The 14,867-nt window shown below is 40.2% G+C and overlaps 1 protein-coding gene across 1 annotated transcript in view; it reads left to right on the top strand.

Annotated features, from left to right (window-relative positions):
• The window catches only part of FBXO33 (F-box protein 33), a 13,645-nt gene extending 3,579 nt beyond the window's left edge, over positions 1 to 10,066 (top strand). The window contains exons 3-4 of the mRNA XM_008935258.1: positions 5,372 to 6,057; positions 9,444 to 10,066. Of these exons, the coding sequence (XP_008933506.1) occupies positions 5,372 to 6,057; positions 9,444 to 9,715 (958 nt within the window). The 3' untranslated portion in view covers positions 9,716 to 10,066. The remainder of the gene's footprint in view (positions 1 to 5,371; positions 6,058 to 9,443) is intronic.
• Positions 10,067 to 14,867: the final 4,801 nt, after the last annotated feature.

Genomic DNA, 14,867 nt, shown 5'->3' with positions numbered 1-14,867 from the left:
CCTGCTGTTTTCTTCAAGTAGTCTGGTTTTATGGTGCTTCTCCCTACCCCCTTCTCAGCAGGATGAAAATCTTTTCTTTCATCTCTTCATTGTGTTCTAGAAACAATACTGTGTTAATTACACGAAAGGGGAGGAGGGTTGTGGGATTGCTACCAGCACCTCTACTGTTGCTGTATGTGGAAAAAAAAAAAATGGTAAAGAAGTAATCCATTGTATTTCACAAGAGTTGAGGACGTGTAGCAAGTAAACTTGAAAAAAATATGAACAGAAACAACTTATTTTCAATTCCATCTCAAAGCTAGTTTATCTATTTGCAGAGTTCCTGGAATATAATGGCTCACAATGTGCTTGTCTGGTTCAGAGGTGTATTTTAACTTGGCTTAATTACAGTATATTACAGTCCTTGAAAGCTTATAATCAGAATAGCTAGTTCTTCTTTGGAGAAAGTTAAATACAATATAAAAAGCTACTGACTTCTGGATAAATTACCACAGAGGGAATGATGCTAAGTTAACTATTTTGGCAGTTCTTTCTGCTAAAACTTTCTATATAGATAAAAACCTGCATATCACCATGTTAATTTGTCTAACTTTAAACATTGTTCTCCCAGTAGCTTGGAAAATGGAGTAACTACAGCCACTCTAGATATTTACTTTTTTTTTTTTTTGAGTGGTTTTATAACTAGTGTAGGTCTATTGTCAGATCAATACATGCATGTGAACACAAGCATCAAAACTGTTTGAGCCCGACTTAAATGTGCGAAGCAGTGCATATACAGCTGTCACATACTGTGTCTTTGTTGTCCTTTACGCTTTGAATGCAGAACTTGAAGCAATTTGGGATTGCATTTAACATATGTTCTGTAATGCTGTGTGCAGGTAAAAGGCTGATTCAGTAAAAGCTCCTTTTTGTTTTTTAACTCATACCCTTTGCTGTGAAAACATAAATATGTAATTAAGTCTTTGACAAGGGGTTTTCTTCAGAGCCATCTAAGCAGATATTTGCTCAGCCGAGTACATGATTCTTCAGACAAATAGCAAAAAATAAGTATGCACATTTCAGAGCAATTAACCATTCAAAACTCGTATCTAATTTGTAGTTAGTCTTTTAGGTGAATATTGACATTTGCACATTTTGGAATGGGCAAATAAATGCTACATCTCTTTTGGTTGGTTGATTTATTTTATTTTTATTTTCTAGAATAAAACAATATATTTGGGACCTGCTAGTCCTTTTCTAAATTAAAAGAAAGGTAGCAGTGTTTTATTCAATATTTTCAAGTTCATCAGCACTTAGCAGCAAGTTTACTTCAGGAAGGAAATCTTTATGGCTCCTTAGTGCTGCCTTTTGCACTTGGGCTTTCCATCAGTTAAGCTGCAAAACATGGATACCAGTAGCTAACAAAGATACTGAGCAATCTTTGGAGACTGTTAGTGATGTTGAGATTTTTTGGCACCTGTATGGCTCCTGTACCTTACTAGCTGTTTCAGGAACTTCCTGCAATTAAAGTAGTCAGGGGAGAGAATGTGACATTTCACGAAGTCTGTGGCATTGAGCTGGGTGTAACAGACTGTGGGTGAAATCTCAGCTAGCACAGAACCATTAGGATGCTCCCCCAGGTTAAGAATAAGGATTGTTCTGAGGGAGAGGAGGCTTTGGATCATGTTTGCAAAAATGTACTTTTGCACTGATCAGCAGGGGTTTGTCATGCTTGTTCTTTTTCTGCATAGCATATGTGTCCATGGCTCCTTTCTAAAACTCTCTTTACAACTTAGTTTGTTGCTGTTGAGAAGCTCAGCATAAACATTGCATTTCTGGAGTTGAACAAAGGGCAGTGGTTCAAAATTTTGGCTTTCTGAAATCTACTTCCCATGACTGATCTGTGTGGTTCAGATCAGGTTTCCGAAAGAGCCAGTTTAGCCTCTGTTATTAAATCAAGCATTTTGATTGATATTTTTTTACTAAACAAATGGGCTCCATGTGGACCTTAGTACTACATTTGTTTCCTGTGCATGGCCACTGATGTGCTTCGATACTGGTCAGGCCTGTTCTTTTGGGCTTAAACAGTAACTCAGCCTGTCTAGTCAGGCTTTGGTCTGGCTGAAAGTGCTGTTTGGGGCATTCATTGTGAAACTAATTTGAATTTTTAACTTTTTTAATAGTTTGCTCCAACGGGATCATTTGTAGGTTTTGGGTTGATGGTGAGCATCCTGTAATTGCTGCTTGCAGGGAGCAAAGGGGACTGGTTAAATACAGTTCTTGAGGCATCACTAAGCTAAGTTGCTTTCTTGCTTGTGCTGAGCTCTGCTTACATTTTATGTTACATTTACTAAACCCAGCTTCAACTTCAGTGTTATAAATGAGCATCAAGGTAACTGTGCGAGTTAGGATAAGTGTTGTGCTACATGTCAGGCAGTTGAAGTTAATATGGTAATAAAGTAAGGTTTGATTCCCAAAAATTTGCTTAATGTGTATGAATTTCTAAAACACAGTTCAAACTATTTTTGCAAACTCCAGTTAGATGCAGTCTGTTTATGAAAAAGAGTGCACATAAGAATTTCCAGGGGAGGAAAACCCCCTGTTAGGGTATTTGAAATATGATAAAACTAATGGCATGTGGTTTTTATTGTTCTCCCTGTCCAGCCTTATATAAATTGGTCAATAAAAACAACCTAAAAGTGATCACTGATCTTACAGGTCTTTTCCAACCTAAATGATTCTATGACTATATTGACACATCTGATCTCTTTTTATTAAATTGGCAAAGAACTTGGGGAATGTAGTTGGAAAGTTTTCTTAGGACCTACAGGTTGGTAGACTGTCACCATAAATCTAAATACTTGCATAAATACTTTGGTGCTTGCACTAAATAGTCGATGTGTAGATAGCGTTAAATCAGGATTTTTTAAAAAGTTTAGTGCAGTTCCCACAGGGGAGAAATCCCACCTTATAGCTTCAGCGTTGTGTACTGTATTTCTTTCCATTAAATTGTGTGAGCACTAGAACAGTACTCTTTTAAGCTTGGATGTTTAAGTTGTATCAGAAGCACAATTAAACAGATTTTTAGTGCAGTGAGGTATGTAGATGGTAATATTCTACTGAGCATCTCAATTTGTCATCTTTTCTATTGTTCTGTAAAATACTACAAACACTATGAAGATTGATTACTTGGACTATTACAGAATAAATTCTACGTTGCTGCAACCGTTACAGGCACCTTTAGATGTGTGTGGTGAGAGGGTGGAGGGAAATGTCTTTGTTCATTGGAAGAAATCAGTTTCCTGTGGTAGAACCTTTTTCTCTGGGGGATTGTTAGAGAATGTGCCTTCAATTTAAGCATTTGCAGGAATTGTTATGAAGCAAACATAGACAGGATCAAGCAGAGCTCATCTGAACTGTAGAAGAATTTAGCAATAAAATAGCAAAACTACATTATCTGCCACTGTTGACCTGTTGTTTAAAACTTTATTAATGTTGTTGCAATTACCAGTCCTCATTTTTAAAAAAAATATTTAGATATGATCTGGAAGAACCGAAAGTCTTCAAACCTGATGACTGCACTGTGAAAAACCTTAGGGAAAAACCTTATGAACTGTTCTGAGGTGTGTACAATAGATAAATACAGTAACCACACCAACTTCCCCCCTTACAAAGAGAAGTCAGGCCTTGCAAACCCAGTACCCTCTTTCGGAGAAGGAAGAAAGCACATGCAGGCAAGGGAGAGGATGAATAAGGATGGATCTTTGAGCTTTCTTACAACAGAAGGATTATGTGGCATCAAAGGCAGTAGGTGACAGGTTCAGAGCAAGCAAGAAGAGGGGGGAATCACACTGCAGAGATCTTTATTACTGCATGATACAGTAGATAAACGCTTACTTGCCTCAAAGAGGAACCTGGATAAATTTGTAGAAGTGAGGTCCCTGAGGGTTGCTAAATACAGAAAGCCACCTCTGGTTCAGGGGGTTTGAGTTACAAATTTTTGGAAACTAAGAAGGTGTTTGAGAAACATCCCTAGGTACTTTCCCTGTTATGTCATGCGTCTTCAGGCATTAGTGTTTCTCTACTATCAGTCAGGATACTGGGCTGAATAAGCCTTTTATTTTGTCTGGACATTTATCTTGATAAAAGATATGTGGATGAGAATAACAACTTTGTAACATTGATTTGCTTAGAGCTATAAAGTATACAGAGGTTCATAACAGTAAAGGGAAAAGTGTTCTGTGCAATACATTACCTGATTCGAGGCACAAAGATTTCTGCTGATTTTGGACTGGAGGTGTTTACATCTTACAACTTGACATTTCATGAAACTGTCATAAGCTTCCCTTAAATACTGACGAGGGTTTAAAATCAAATGGTCACCTGCACATGTCCCAGCATGTATGTGCTCAAAGAACACTTGTTATTTGGGCAAAAGTACTCTTTTGAGTGTTAGAAGCTGTGGGATGAAGGCTGGAAAAAATATTTATTTGGAGAAAGCTTGTAGAGTTTCACTGTGTTATTTGAATTTAGTATTAAAAATCTTATTGAATTAAATAATTCAGAAAACATCCCTTCATTAAAAAAGAACACAAAGGAGTAGGAGAGGTGGGGTGCATTGGAATAAATGCATAGTGATTGCAGAGCATAATAAGTAGCATGAGGATTCTGGCAGTGGTAGCAGATTCTGGCACTGGTAATCTGAGATTGAAATGTTACCATGTCCAGGCTGTTTTGGTAAAACTTGAACCTGTTGACACCTGAAAATCCAGTTAGCAGTACACTCAGAATTGCTTAAAGAATCTTCTTGCATGTTTGTTCTTTGGCCTTTAATGAGCAAGATCAAGCAGGTAGTTTCAGATGATTCTAACTTATGCTCAAAGTCAAGTTACTGTAACCTTTTACTGGAAGTTTTTTGTTTTTTTCCCCCCCCCCCATATTGTATTTGCAGTTCTGGAGAGGTCAGCAAATAAGAGAATCTTGTTTTGAAAACAAGACCTGTGTTTTGGAAGCATTACAGGTTCTCTTATTTGCATAACCTTAAAATGTATGTGGGAGGGTGTTAAATATGTGCTGGAAAATACATGAAATAAAGGTTCATAGTGTGCCACTGTTTTTCAAACACAAAGTACATAATTTTTCTCAAGATAGTTTACGACTTTAACCTTTTAAGTGCATTGAAGGTTAAAAAGCTGTGGGAGTTCTGCAGGGTCAGGCTTTGCCATTTGCAGTTCAGAACAAGCATAACAATAGTACATCACTGCAGAGTAAGGCCATAAATGAAAGAAGAAGAATAATAGTTCTCAATTAAAAAAAAAAAACCAGAATGGTATGCGATTGATAAGACTAAGCCATGTTTAATGGGACTATTGTCTGTTTTGTTTACTTGCAGAATCCAGCAGCTGTTTGAAGAGATATTAGGCAATAGCAGGCAATTGAAATGGCTGTCTTGTGGGTTTATGCTGCAAATAGTAACTCCCACATCACTGTCCTCCTTATCAAACCCCATAGCCAACACCATGGAACATCTGAGCTTACTGGACAACCACATCCCTGGTAACACCACTCTTATCACTGCGGTTGAATTGGAGCGCTTTGTGAACCTGCGTTCGCTGGCTTTGGATTTCTGTGATTTTACAGCTGAAATGGCAAGAGTCCTGGCTGACAGCAACCACGTGCCTTTGCATCGACTGTCTCTCCTGGTCCACAGTGTTTCCATAATGCACAAGTCATTGGACTGTATGCCAGAAGATGAGAATTGGAAGGCGCTGACTCGCAACAGCACTAATCTTCGGGTCTATATAATGGCTTTTGATGTCAAGAGCGATGATATGTTAAGGATTCTTAAGCCCAGTATCCCCCTAGAGAGGATTCACTTTGACAGCTACATCACTTGTGTTTCAGGGGCTGTTGTTGACCTCATATCCAGGCAGTATGACAAGTTCCTCACTCATTTTATACTAATGAATGATGTGATAGATATGTCTGGCTTTCCAGATCTCAGCGACAACCGGAATGAGGATCCACTTGTCTTATTAGCCTGGAGGTGCACAAGACTGTCTCTCCTAGCTGTTCACGGTAGGTAACACATTGCACGGGCGTCGTGCGTGACTGCAAAATACTTAAAGCACTTCAACCTTTCTAATCATATGTTTTAGCAGAGCAGTGTTCAAAAGTCTCCTGCACGGTTGCAATACGTGCAGTTGTACTTTAAACTGGATTTTTGTGTTTGGAGATATGCAGGTGTTTATTGTATGAGTTCTAAACGTACCTGTAGCATGCTAACTTCCCTTGAGAACCCACACAGGATTTTATTGGGCTGCTCACAGAAATGAGGATAACCAAGAACCGAGCATTTCAGCAGGTGTCTCCTGCAAGTGGTCTGTGCTGAGCAGGTGCCACCGAGAGGCTGCTTACCTGAATGCGAGCGCTGGAAACATTCGCTGGTTTACTCATATCTTGGCAAGATTAGACGATTGTGCTTCCTGTTTGTAAATAACGTGAGTTAAGTGCCCCAGGGCTGAGGGGAGGAAGTCTGCTACCAGTTTGGTAAGACTACAAGCAGATGAAGGCTGAATAATATGGAGTAGTTTTGCCTCACTGGGTGCATTGGTTTCACTAGTGACACCAGAGCTAGTTCTATTCCACTTACCATATAGTTGCAACCAGTTACAAGTAGTTGCAAATAGTTGCCACATACTTGCAAGTAAAGTAAAAGTGCATTGGTGTTCAGCTCTGTCACCAGTACAGTACTTGCCAGAAGCTGCAGTGGTTTGGCAAACCTGAAGGTGCCTGGAACTGAAAAACGATGCAGAGTAGTTCTTCCTGTTTGTGCTGGAATTGGCTTACCAAAATCGAGTTTTCGGATGCAGGAAGGAGTTAAGTGATGACTCTAGATGGTGTTGCATAAGAATGAATGAATTTCCTCAGACTGCTTGGGGGAGCTAATCTCCAGTCCTTCAATGCAAACAGGAGAGACCTTCAGCAGTGAAGGCTGTAGGTTCAGATTTCCATTGGCTAAAGTCAGTAGGTCCTGCTGTATTTGTTAGAAAAAGTTTTTCATTGTTTTTTACAGAAAAATCATGAGGACAGAATTGGTGCTGCTGTCTGTCCTTTATAGTTTCTAGGTCTGACAGATTTTGGATACTGGCACATAACCATGCCATTCTAAATGTGGATTTTAGCTGTTTATTTAACATTTGGATGTATGTTTGAAGACTTTTTTTCATTAAAACCCAACCAACATGTCATCTTCTATTATCATCTTACGACAGGGAAGTTCTCTAATTTATTAGAGGGGGAAAAAGTGTCCAAAGGACATTATTTTTCTTGGGTGCCTCAAAATTCTCTTCTGCCTTTTTGTGGGAAGTCATATCGTCTTTCACCAAGGTAGCATCTTTAGGAGCAGAGGAAGGGCAATTAAAGGATATTAAATACATTCCTGCAGAATGAATGAAGAGCGTGTGGTCATTTGGGGTGGCGTGGGGACAGTAGGATAGAGTGGTATGTTCTGGCACTGTAAAAATAAAAAGCACAACCCATCTATGGAAAATGAAGCCTTTTTGTTGTTTGTTTTTTTTTTTTTTCTCCTCAAGAGAAGGACACTTCATGTGCATCTTCAAGAGTTTGTGTTGTAAACATATGGTATTACTGATGAGAGTCTCAGTTTTCCTCTGCGAGCAAAACTCGAGCTGAAATTTTCACTAGCGAGGAAAAACAAATTAGGGCATTCCCATGGTGAATTTGTTGTTCAGTGATACTTGTGGTGCAGTGATCATTCCCTGTTACCTCTGAATACTTAGTTGGGCAGAGGCTTTTTGGCTGCCAGAAAGCTACTGAGAAACTTCAGGCAAAACTTTTGAAATGAGAATTAATTTAAAATGAGATTAAGTTGAGAATAAGATGGTTTTTCCAGGGCATAGAGGATCTGACTGTGTACAGTTTCAGGAAAAGCCAAATACCTGAGCCACAAGGATGGTACAGGGGACTTAACTGCAGATGTTGTTCCCATTATTCTTGCACTTTTCTGTTAAGGATTTCTTTAGCAAGTTCTTTTACAATCAAGATAACTGAAAGGTATTGTGAGCTCCTTCAGCCCCTGATAGGGGAGTGTCATTGTACAGGTGGAATTTTCCATTGGGTTTAATGACCTGCACCTTTAGTGGCAACTTCATCTGTGGACAGTTGTGCTGGAGGTGAAGTATCAGCAGGTGAAAATTGTGGGAAGTCATGCATTCCTAGTGGTGAATAGACTAGAAGTGAGCCATACAGCTGTGTGCAGGCTTCTTTGTTGAAAACTTACCCTGAGCAATGTACTCACAGGGAACCTTAGAGACAAACAGTAGGAAAAAGTAGAAGAAAACAATGAAAAATTCTGCTTTTGTTATTATTCTGACATCAGTTTTCTTCATTCTTTAGCTAGCTGCCTTATTTTTCTATATTATGATGGAGAGCATGGTAACTGTGTTATTCAAAACCAAGCCACAGTTAGATTTTATTTCTCAGGAGCTTAACTTTCCCAGTTCAGATACTGTGCATACTGCAGCTTTCCTTGGAATCTAAGTGGGCATCTCACCAAGAGGCCTAATTAGCACCTGTGAGAATGACAGTGAAGGCAGGAATGAGCTGTCCCTTTTGCAATGGAAAGGCTGACTTGGCAGAGCTCCCCAAAATCCCAGAGTTCTCAGATCTGTGGTTTGCATCTGAACGAGGAGGAGCTCAGCGTTTGCCTTAGCCAGGGTACAGGGGGCTAACAGGTAGCTGGGGAGTAGGTGTTTTTAAAGAGAGGTGCCATTATACACTAAGGGGAAGAGAGGGAAGCTTTGCAATTAGGTTTAATCTCAAACAGCATAACAAGGTCTATGTAGATTTAAAAAATAATTATTTTTTGTTTTTAGTATTGGTGTGACCCATTTCCTGGAGAGGCTTCTAGTTTGCGTGTTGGGATTTTTTGGTTGATCTGTTTTGGTTATTGTTTGGTTTGGTGGTGGGTTTTTTTAAGACTACGTCTAATGCAACAAAAGCAAACTTTAAATTTTTTGTAGCCCAAGTAGAGTTTTAAAACAGTTCTTTTATATGTTCACTTAAAATAATCGGATTACTAACTTGATTCTGTTTATTTATACGATGAAGTAGATCACAGGAGGTTTGGAATTGGAGATGTAGCTTAACTTGGAGTGAAGAAGTCCACTTCCCTACAAATGGTGAAAAATTGGATCTAGAATAGCTTGGTCAAATTACCTGAAATGTTTTTGATACCTCCTTGTTCAGAGTAGGCAATTGGGCTTTAACATTTTTAACCCAAAAACACCCCCACATGCTGTAGCGGTATTCTGCCAGATGGAAGATGAGTGGATAGTTTGGGAAGGATGCTGAGATGCTTTGGTATCAAGCGCTTCATTAAAAATATCCCATGTAGCAAAATGACAGAGCATTTTTTTCTTTTTCCCTTTTATGTTTTCTAGGTTACACAGTTTGGGCTCATAATCTTATAGCAATTGCCCGTCTTCGTGGCTCTGACCTGAAAGTTCTGGAAGTCACAGAAGAGAGCATTGATTTCGACCAAGGAGAACTGGCTGATCAGGATGTGGATCCAGTACACAATCTCATTGAGCAAGTGTCTCTGGGATTGGGTCGACCTTGGCACGCAGTCATGGACATAGAGCTGCTCAATGTCTTCACTGAGCCAACCCGTCACTTCTACAGAGAGATGCAGAGCTTCAGCGAAGGCATTTAGCTCCTTATTTACAATTCCTGTGGTTACATATGCAAGTAGGGTCCTATTATGTTTTTTCAGTAGCGTGAATTAACCCCTTTCGTGCTGTGTTTAATCAGTATTAGCTATATAGAATTATATATGTGTATTCTACTTCTTGATCAAAGAACGTAGTCGGATATTGGTTTAGAAGCTGAAAGTGGCAGTGTTCAGGGTTTTCACGGTTAATGGGCTCGTTACCAAACCTTGCAGAGAGACAGCCAGAGGCTGTCTGAGGTTGCCGGCTAACTTTCGTTTTGCTGAGTAACTGCATTTTGTATGAGTTTTACTGTTATGTCGGAGTTTCTGTGCTCAGGAGCCAACTCTTTTTAACACCCGTCTCCATAGCCCAGTGGGTTTCTGCACTGTCCCTGTGTGCTTAGTCGGGTCGCATGCTCCTTAATGGGCCTAGAGGAAGAGGAGTGCCCCCAGGGCTGTTCCTCGCGAGGCTCTGGCCTGGCTGTGTTCCCCGTGCAGGTCCGGACGCGTGGCTTGCGGCCCTTCGCAGCTTTTTGTGGGTGTGAAATGGGCTTTTCAGGTACCTGTGCTTTCACCTTCCCTCCGTGAGCTGTAGTCTGTAGGATCCTTTGCAAACTCCTCCTCATTTGTTCTCATGTTCTGCCATCTTCCTTAAAAGTTAGCTTTGGGCCAAAGTTTAGAAGGAAAAAAAAAAAAAAAACCACAAAAAAAACCAAAACGAGAGCGTGCACACTCCGATGAGGTAAAAACCTAAGAGGGAAGACTTCAGTCCAGAGGTATACACCTGCAAACAAACATTAGTCGTGAAATCCCTAGCAACCAAGTCACTGGATTTTCTCTGTCAGCGCTTGTGTCAGCTGCCAAAGAATAGATTAAAAACGAAGAAGTGCCCACATGCTGGCAGGGGCAGGCCAACTTTTGGCCAGCCAGATACTGCTAGATTGTAATATATAAGGTCGAATTTCGACCTGTGGTACACAGCTGTGCTGTGGCTCAGTCAGCAACCTCAGAACTCTTAACAAACATGCACCTGTTTCACTGTGAATAGTGAATGTAAAGGAAGGAAAGGAAACAAATACAAAGCTTGTTCTATCACAGGTATGAGCTGCTATGATGCATGAAGAACATTCCATGAAGTATGTTTTAAAATCTTGTTATATCTGAGAGGCTTTAAAAGCCGATTTAACTGTTTCAGGGCAACCGCGGTACAGACGTGGTCTCTGTGAGACTTCCACCTGACCCCAGTTTTAAGTGGTACGAATGTTGTGCATTTAATGTTTAAAGGACAGTCTGCAATAATAAAGTAAGTGGCCAACGTGGGTGCCCAGCAGTGCTGAGACCTGGCTGCTATATTGTAAGCTTTGGAAAACACAATTTATGCAACAGATGTCCAGATATGATTCTATTTATGGAAAAAGTTTATATGTGTTTTACAAATGGTTTTACCATCTTATATTAAAATGACCTTTTGACAGGTGTGCGCTGTTTTGTCTCCAGTGAGCACATACCATGCGGATTTTATATGTACATCAGTAGAGTGAATCCACTGGCACAGTGTGTGTATATGCCAGATGTGGTGAGATTTTATCTTATAAATGTGATCAGATTAAAAAAAAAACCTCCTGACAGAAAATGTAAGGAAACCAGCTGAATGTTTGGATTGATGACTGATGTTGTATGGTTTATGTTAAATGTATATTCTTTTAATCAATGAATAAAGCATTAAAAATTGATCGCTGTATAAAATACTTTATTGTATCAGCATGAAGACTTTTAGAATTAAAATGCAACTTCCTTCATGAGCTGTGTATAACTGGTAGCTCCCGTTGTGTTTAGGTCAACAAAAGAATCTAAAATAAGTCGTACAGTAATTTTATTTTTTTTTTTATTTGGCTGAATTTTGTCAACTTTTTGGGGGGAGGGGGTGGTGGAAAGGGAAGGATGCTTTGCTAAAGGTCAGACTATCAAACCGGTTAGCACAAAAAATATGTCGTGATAGGACTTACAAGACTGATACAGTAAACTCTGGATTGTAGACTATGGAAGACTACTTCTGAGAAATTCCTGCAACCGTTGCAACTGCTTAAATCAAAATCTGATGTGCTCAAGAAAAATGTGTAGTACTTCTTTGGTGTCCCACTATTAAATAGATTGTGAATACCTGCAATGCTTCAGTTTGACATTTTATCCCTGCTGAAGGGTACGTAGCTGTGCATTCTGAGTGAAAACTGCAGATGTCTGGTAAGTTGTGGTCAGAGCTGCCCGGCCCTGCGGCGGCTGGCTGGCTGTGAGAATTGTCAGAGTGGCTGTTCAGTGCGTGTGTGCCAAGCACAGGTTTAGTTCCAGCTTCTGCACTTCATTCTGGGATACTCCAAACCACTAGGGAGCGTGAGAATTGCACTGCTTGGTGTTTAAGCAACCTCCTACATCATCTAGGTTTGGTAAGTGAGAGATCATTTACCAGCCTAGGGAAGAGACACTGTGGGTAGTAACAATGCTGTAAATATGGATATGCCTGTCTGTGTTCTGGTAAGGTGAAGTTCTGGGGCTTGGCCTTGGCGGCTTTCAAGGCTCAACCTCCAGAGGGAGGTTTATGTAGCAGTTAAATGTGATGGGGATTGTTCAGCATCATCTGGGCCTGGAATCCTTGTGAAGTGAGTCTGCCTTTTCCTGGGCAGCCTCTAGGAGCAAATGCTGCGTCCTGTGGTTTAAACAGAGTTGCAGGCTGTTAATTTTCTCTGCAGACTGGTGTGTCTGTGGAGATCTGCCTTACTTAACACAGTCGGGAAGTAACTTGTTTACCTTTCTGTTACATAAATGTGTTCCTCTTTTTAGTCTAACCTATTTTTTGCGTTGTTTTTAATTAACTTAATCTTGAGAGGTAAGACGAGGAGGCGACACAGGCTGCTTGACTGTGGCAGGGAGGTGTGCAGTGCTTTCACTTACAGCCACAGTGCTAAACGGAGGCTGAGTCAATGGCTGTCTGATTTTAGTGCTCTAGGTTTGGTCGTCTTCATAGAGCCTCCAATCCGGTCGCTGGGTACGGCTTGTGTTCCTGCTACGAAATCAATCTGCTTAAACCAGACCAACCTCCCTTGCTTTACAAGTATAGGGAGTCCAGTGAGGCAAGTGTGGTGAAACTCATACCTGATACCTCTGATTGTTCTGTTGTCTTAGAAATACATAAGCTGGTTTTGTTGTTTGGACTTTTCGCAATAATATGCACTAGTGATACCAGGATGAAGGGAATCAAGCTGAAGTGATCTGTAATTGAGTGTTAGCAAAGTGGAAAGCACACTTGCATTTGGAGTGGGGCTGTACAAACTGTGAAATTACTTTTGAGCTTGCATAATCCCAAGTGAGATTTTAAATATTTTTGTCTTTGTTTTTCCTAAAGAGACAGCAATGTGAAGTTAGTCTGGCTACATTCTAGATTAGCAGCAGGAACTTGGAACATCATAAGCCCTTAATTGTTGAAACTGCATTGCTTTTTCTTTTGGCGTGGAACAGGGACTTAGAGCCTTTAGAAAACAACTCATTGGCTAAAAATGATACCACAGCTGAATTAACTAAATAGCAGTTAAAACAATTTAACATGGAGGGTGCTCAAAAATGTCTGTTGTCAGAGTTTGTCGTTGGAATAGCTCAAGTGCAAAGGTTTCTCTAAAGCCCTTTGAGGACTAATGTGGCAGTAGAAGGGAGAATAAGGAAAAGGCAGGAATGAGCCACCAAAGAGTTCTGCAGCTGAAAGAAGCCTGTGTGGAACTAAGGGGAGGAATGGGAGAAATGAGCTGCAAAAGACAAAGCTCACTTGGCAGACTTGACCTAAGCAATTACAAAAAAAAAAAAGTGGGCTGGAGGTTTTTTTGGTAACTTCTAATTATGGGGTGTGGTGGGTGCATTTCTATTAAAGGCTGAAACTGGTGTGTGTGTGTGCAGAGAACGGGGAACAGCAGCTGAGCTGCCTGATCCTGCAAGTGGTGGCTTGTCTAGAAATAGTTTCCTTCGTCCTCTGAAAGGGTCCCTTACCCAATGGCTGCACTGAGAGTAATTATGTGGTTTTCAGTTTGCAGCTTAACTGCCTAAACAGCCAGCAGCAAACAGTAACCTCACCTGAAGAGGTGAACAAGGTGACACACCAAATGCTTTTATAGGCATAACATCATTAATGCTGCAGCTTGAACGCTTCTTGTATCTTTTAGTTCCGCTTTTTGGTGAAGTCTAACCACCACTCTGATGAGGGCTGTGGACACAACTCAGGTTTAAAATTGTATGTTTAGGGTTTTTTAAAATGTTTACTATGGCAGCATGTTCTTGACCACTTTTATTATTAAGTGTATTTCATATACTTGCTTCTGTGCTTTTTATAAAACAAGAAAGAAATTCTACCTTGCCTTGCAGTTTTAATTATCTGTACTACCTGTTGGTCTGTGCTTACAGAAATGTGCCACAGCTGATGTGGCCATTTTGTTGATAAATCTCATGTGCTCTCCACAGTAAGAAAGAATTGAGAAGTGAACTTTTTTGTCTCATTCAGCTTCCCCAAAGCCAGCGTTAAAATCGGAAGCCTAATAAACTGCATTCATTTTGAGACAGTAAAAAGCCATAATTCTGCAGCCATGCATCTTCAAAGCAAAGGGTCAGGTGGTGCTGAAGCATCACATGGCTTTGACTTACAAAAAATCCCATATACACAGCTTCAGTAAAACACTACCTCATGCTATCAGCTTTGAAGAGTGATGGAAGTTCATCTCCATTTCCACTTCCCCTTCTCTACCACTCTAGGGGTAGGACAACTTCCACTTTCTACAGCTTTGGTAACTGAGAGATGACCCATGAGGTCAATAACAGCATTGGTCTGTGGTAGGGAATTCCTCTTCACTCCAACTGCTTCTGTAGTACCATGCTAACAGTGACATCGCCTTCGTTTTCAGTAGACTTTTATTAACTCTTTCCATTTGTTTTCACATTCTATTCATAAAGCAGCAAACACCACTTTTGGCATGCAAAGAGATTCCCTGTACAGCTAAACAAGGACAAAGCAGCTGGACTCTTAACATTATACACCTCTGAAGAGATTACTTGTTAGAAATACTTAATTTAATTTAAAATGACTACTGTACAATGGAAATCACTTATTCACAATATTCATAAT

Source organism: Merops nubicus, unplaced genomic scaffold (genome assembly GCF_000691845.1).
Source record: "Merops nubicus isolate BGI_N331 unplaced genomic scaffold, ASM69184v1 scaffold8882, whole genome shotgun sequence".
Classification (NCBI taxonomy): Eukaryota; Metazoa; Chordata; class Aves; order Coraciiformes; family Meropidae; genus Merops; species Merops nubicus.
The sequence above is the reverse complement of the archived record's forward strand: the minus strand, read 5'-3'. Positions and strand labels throughout refer to the sequence as shown.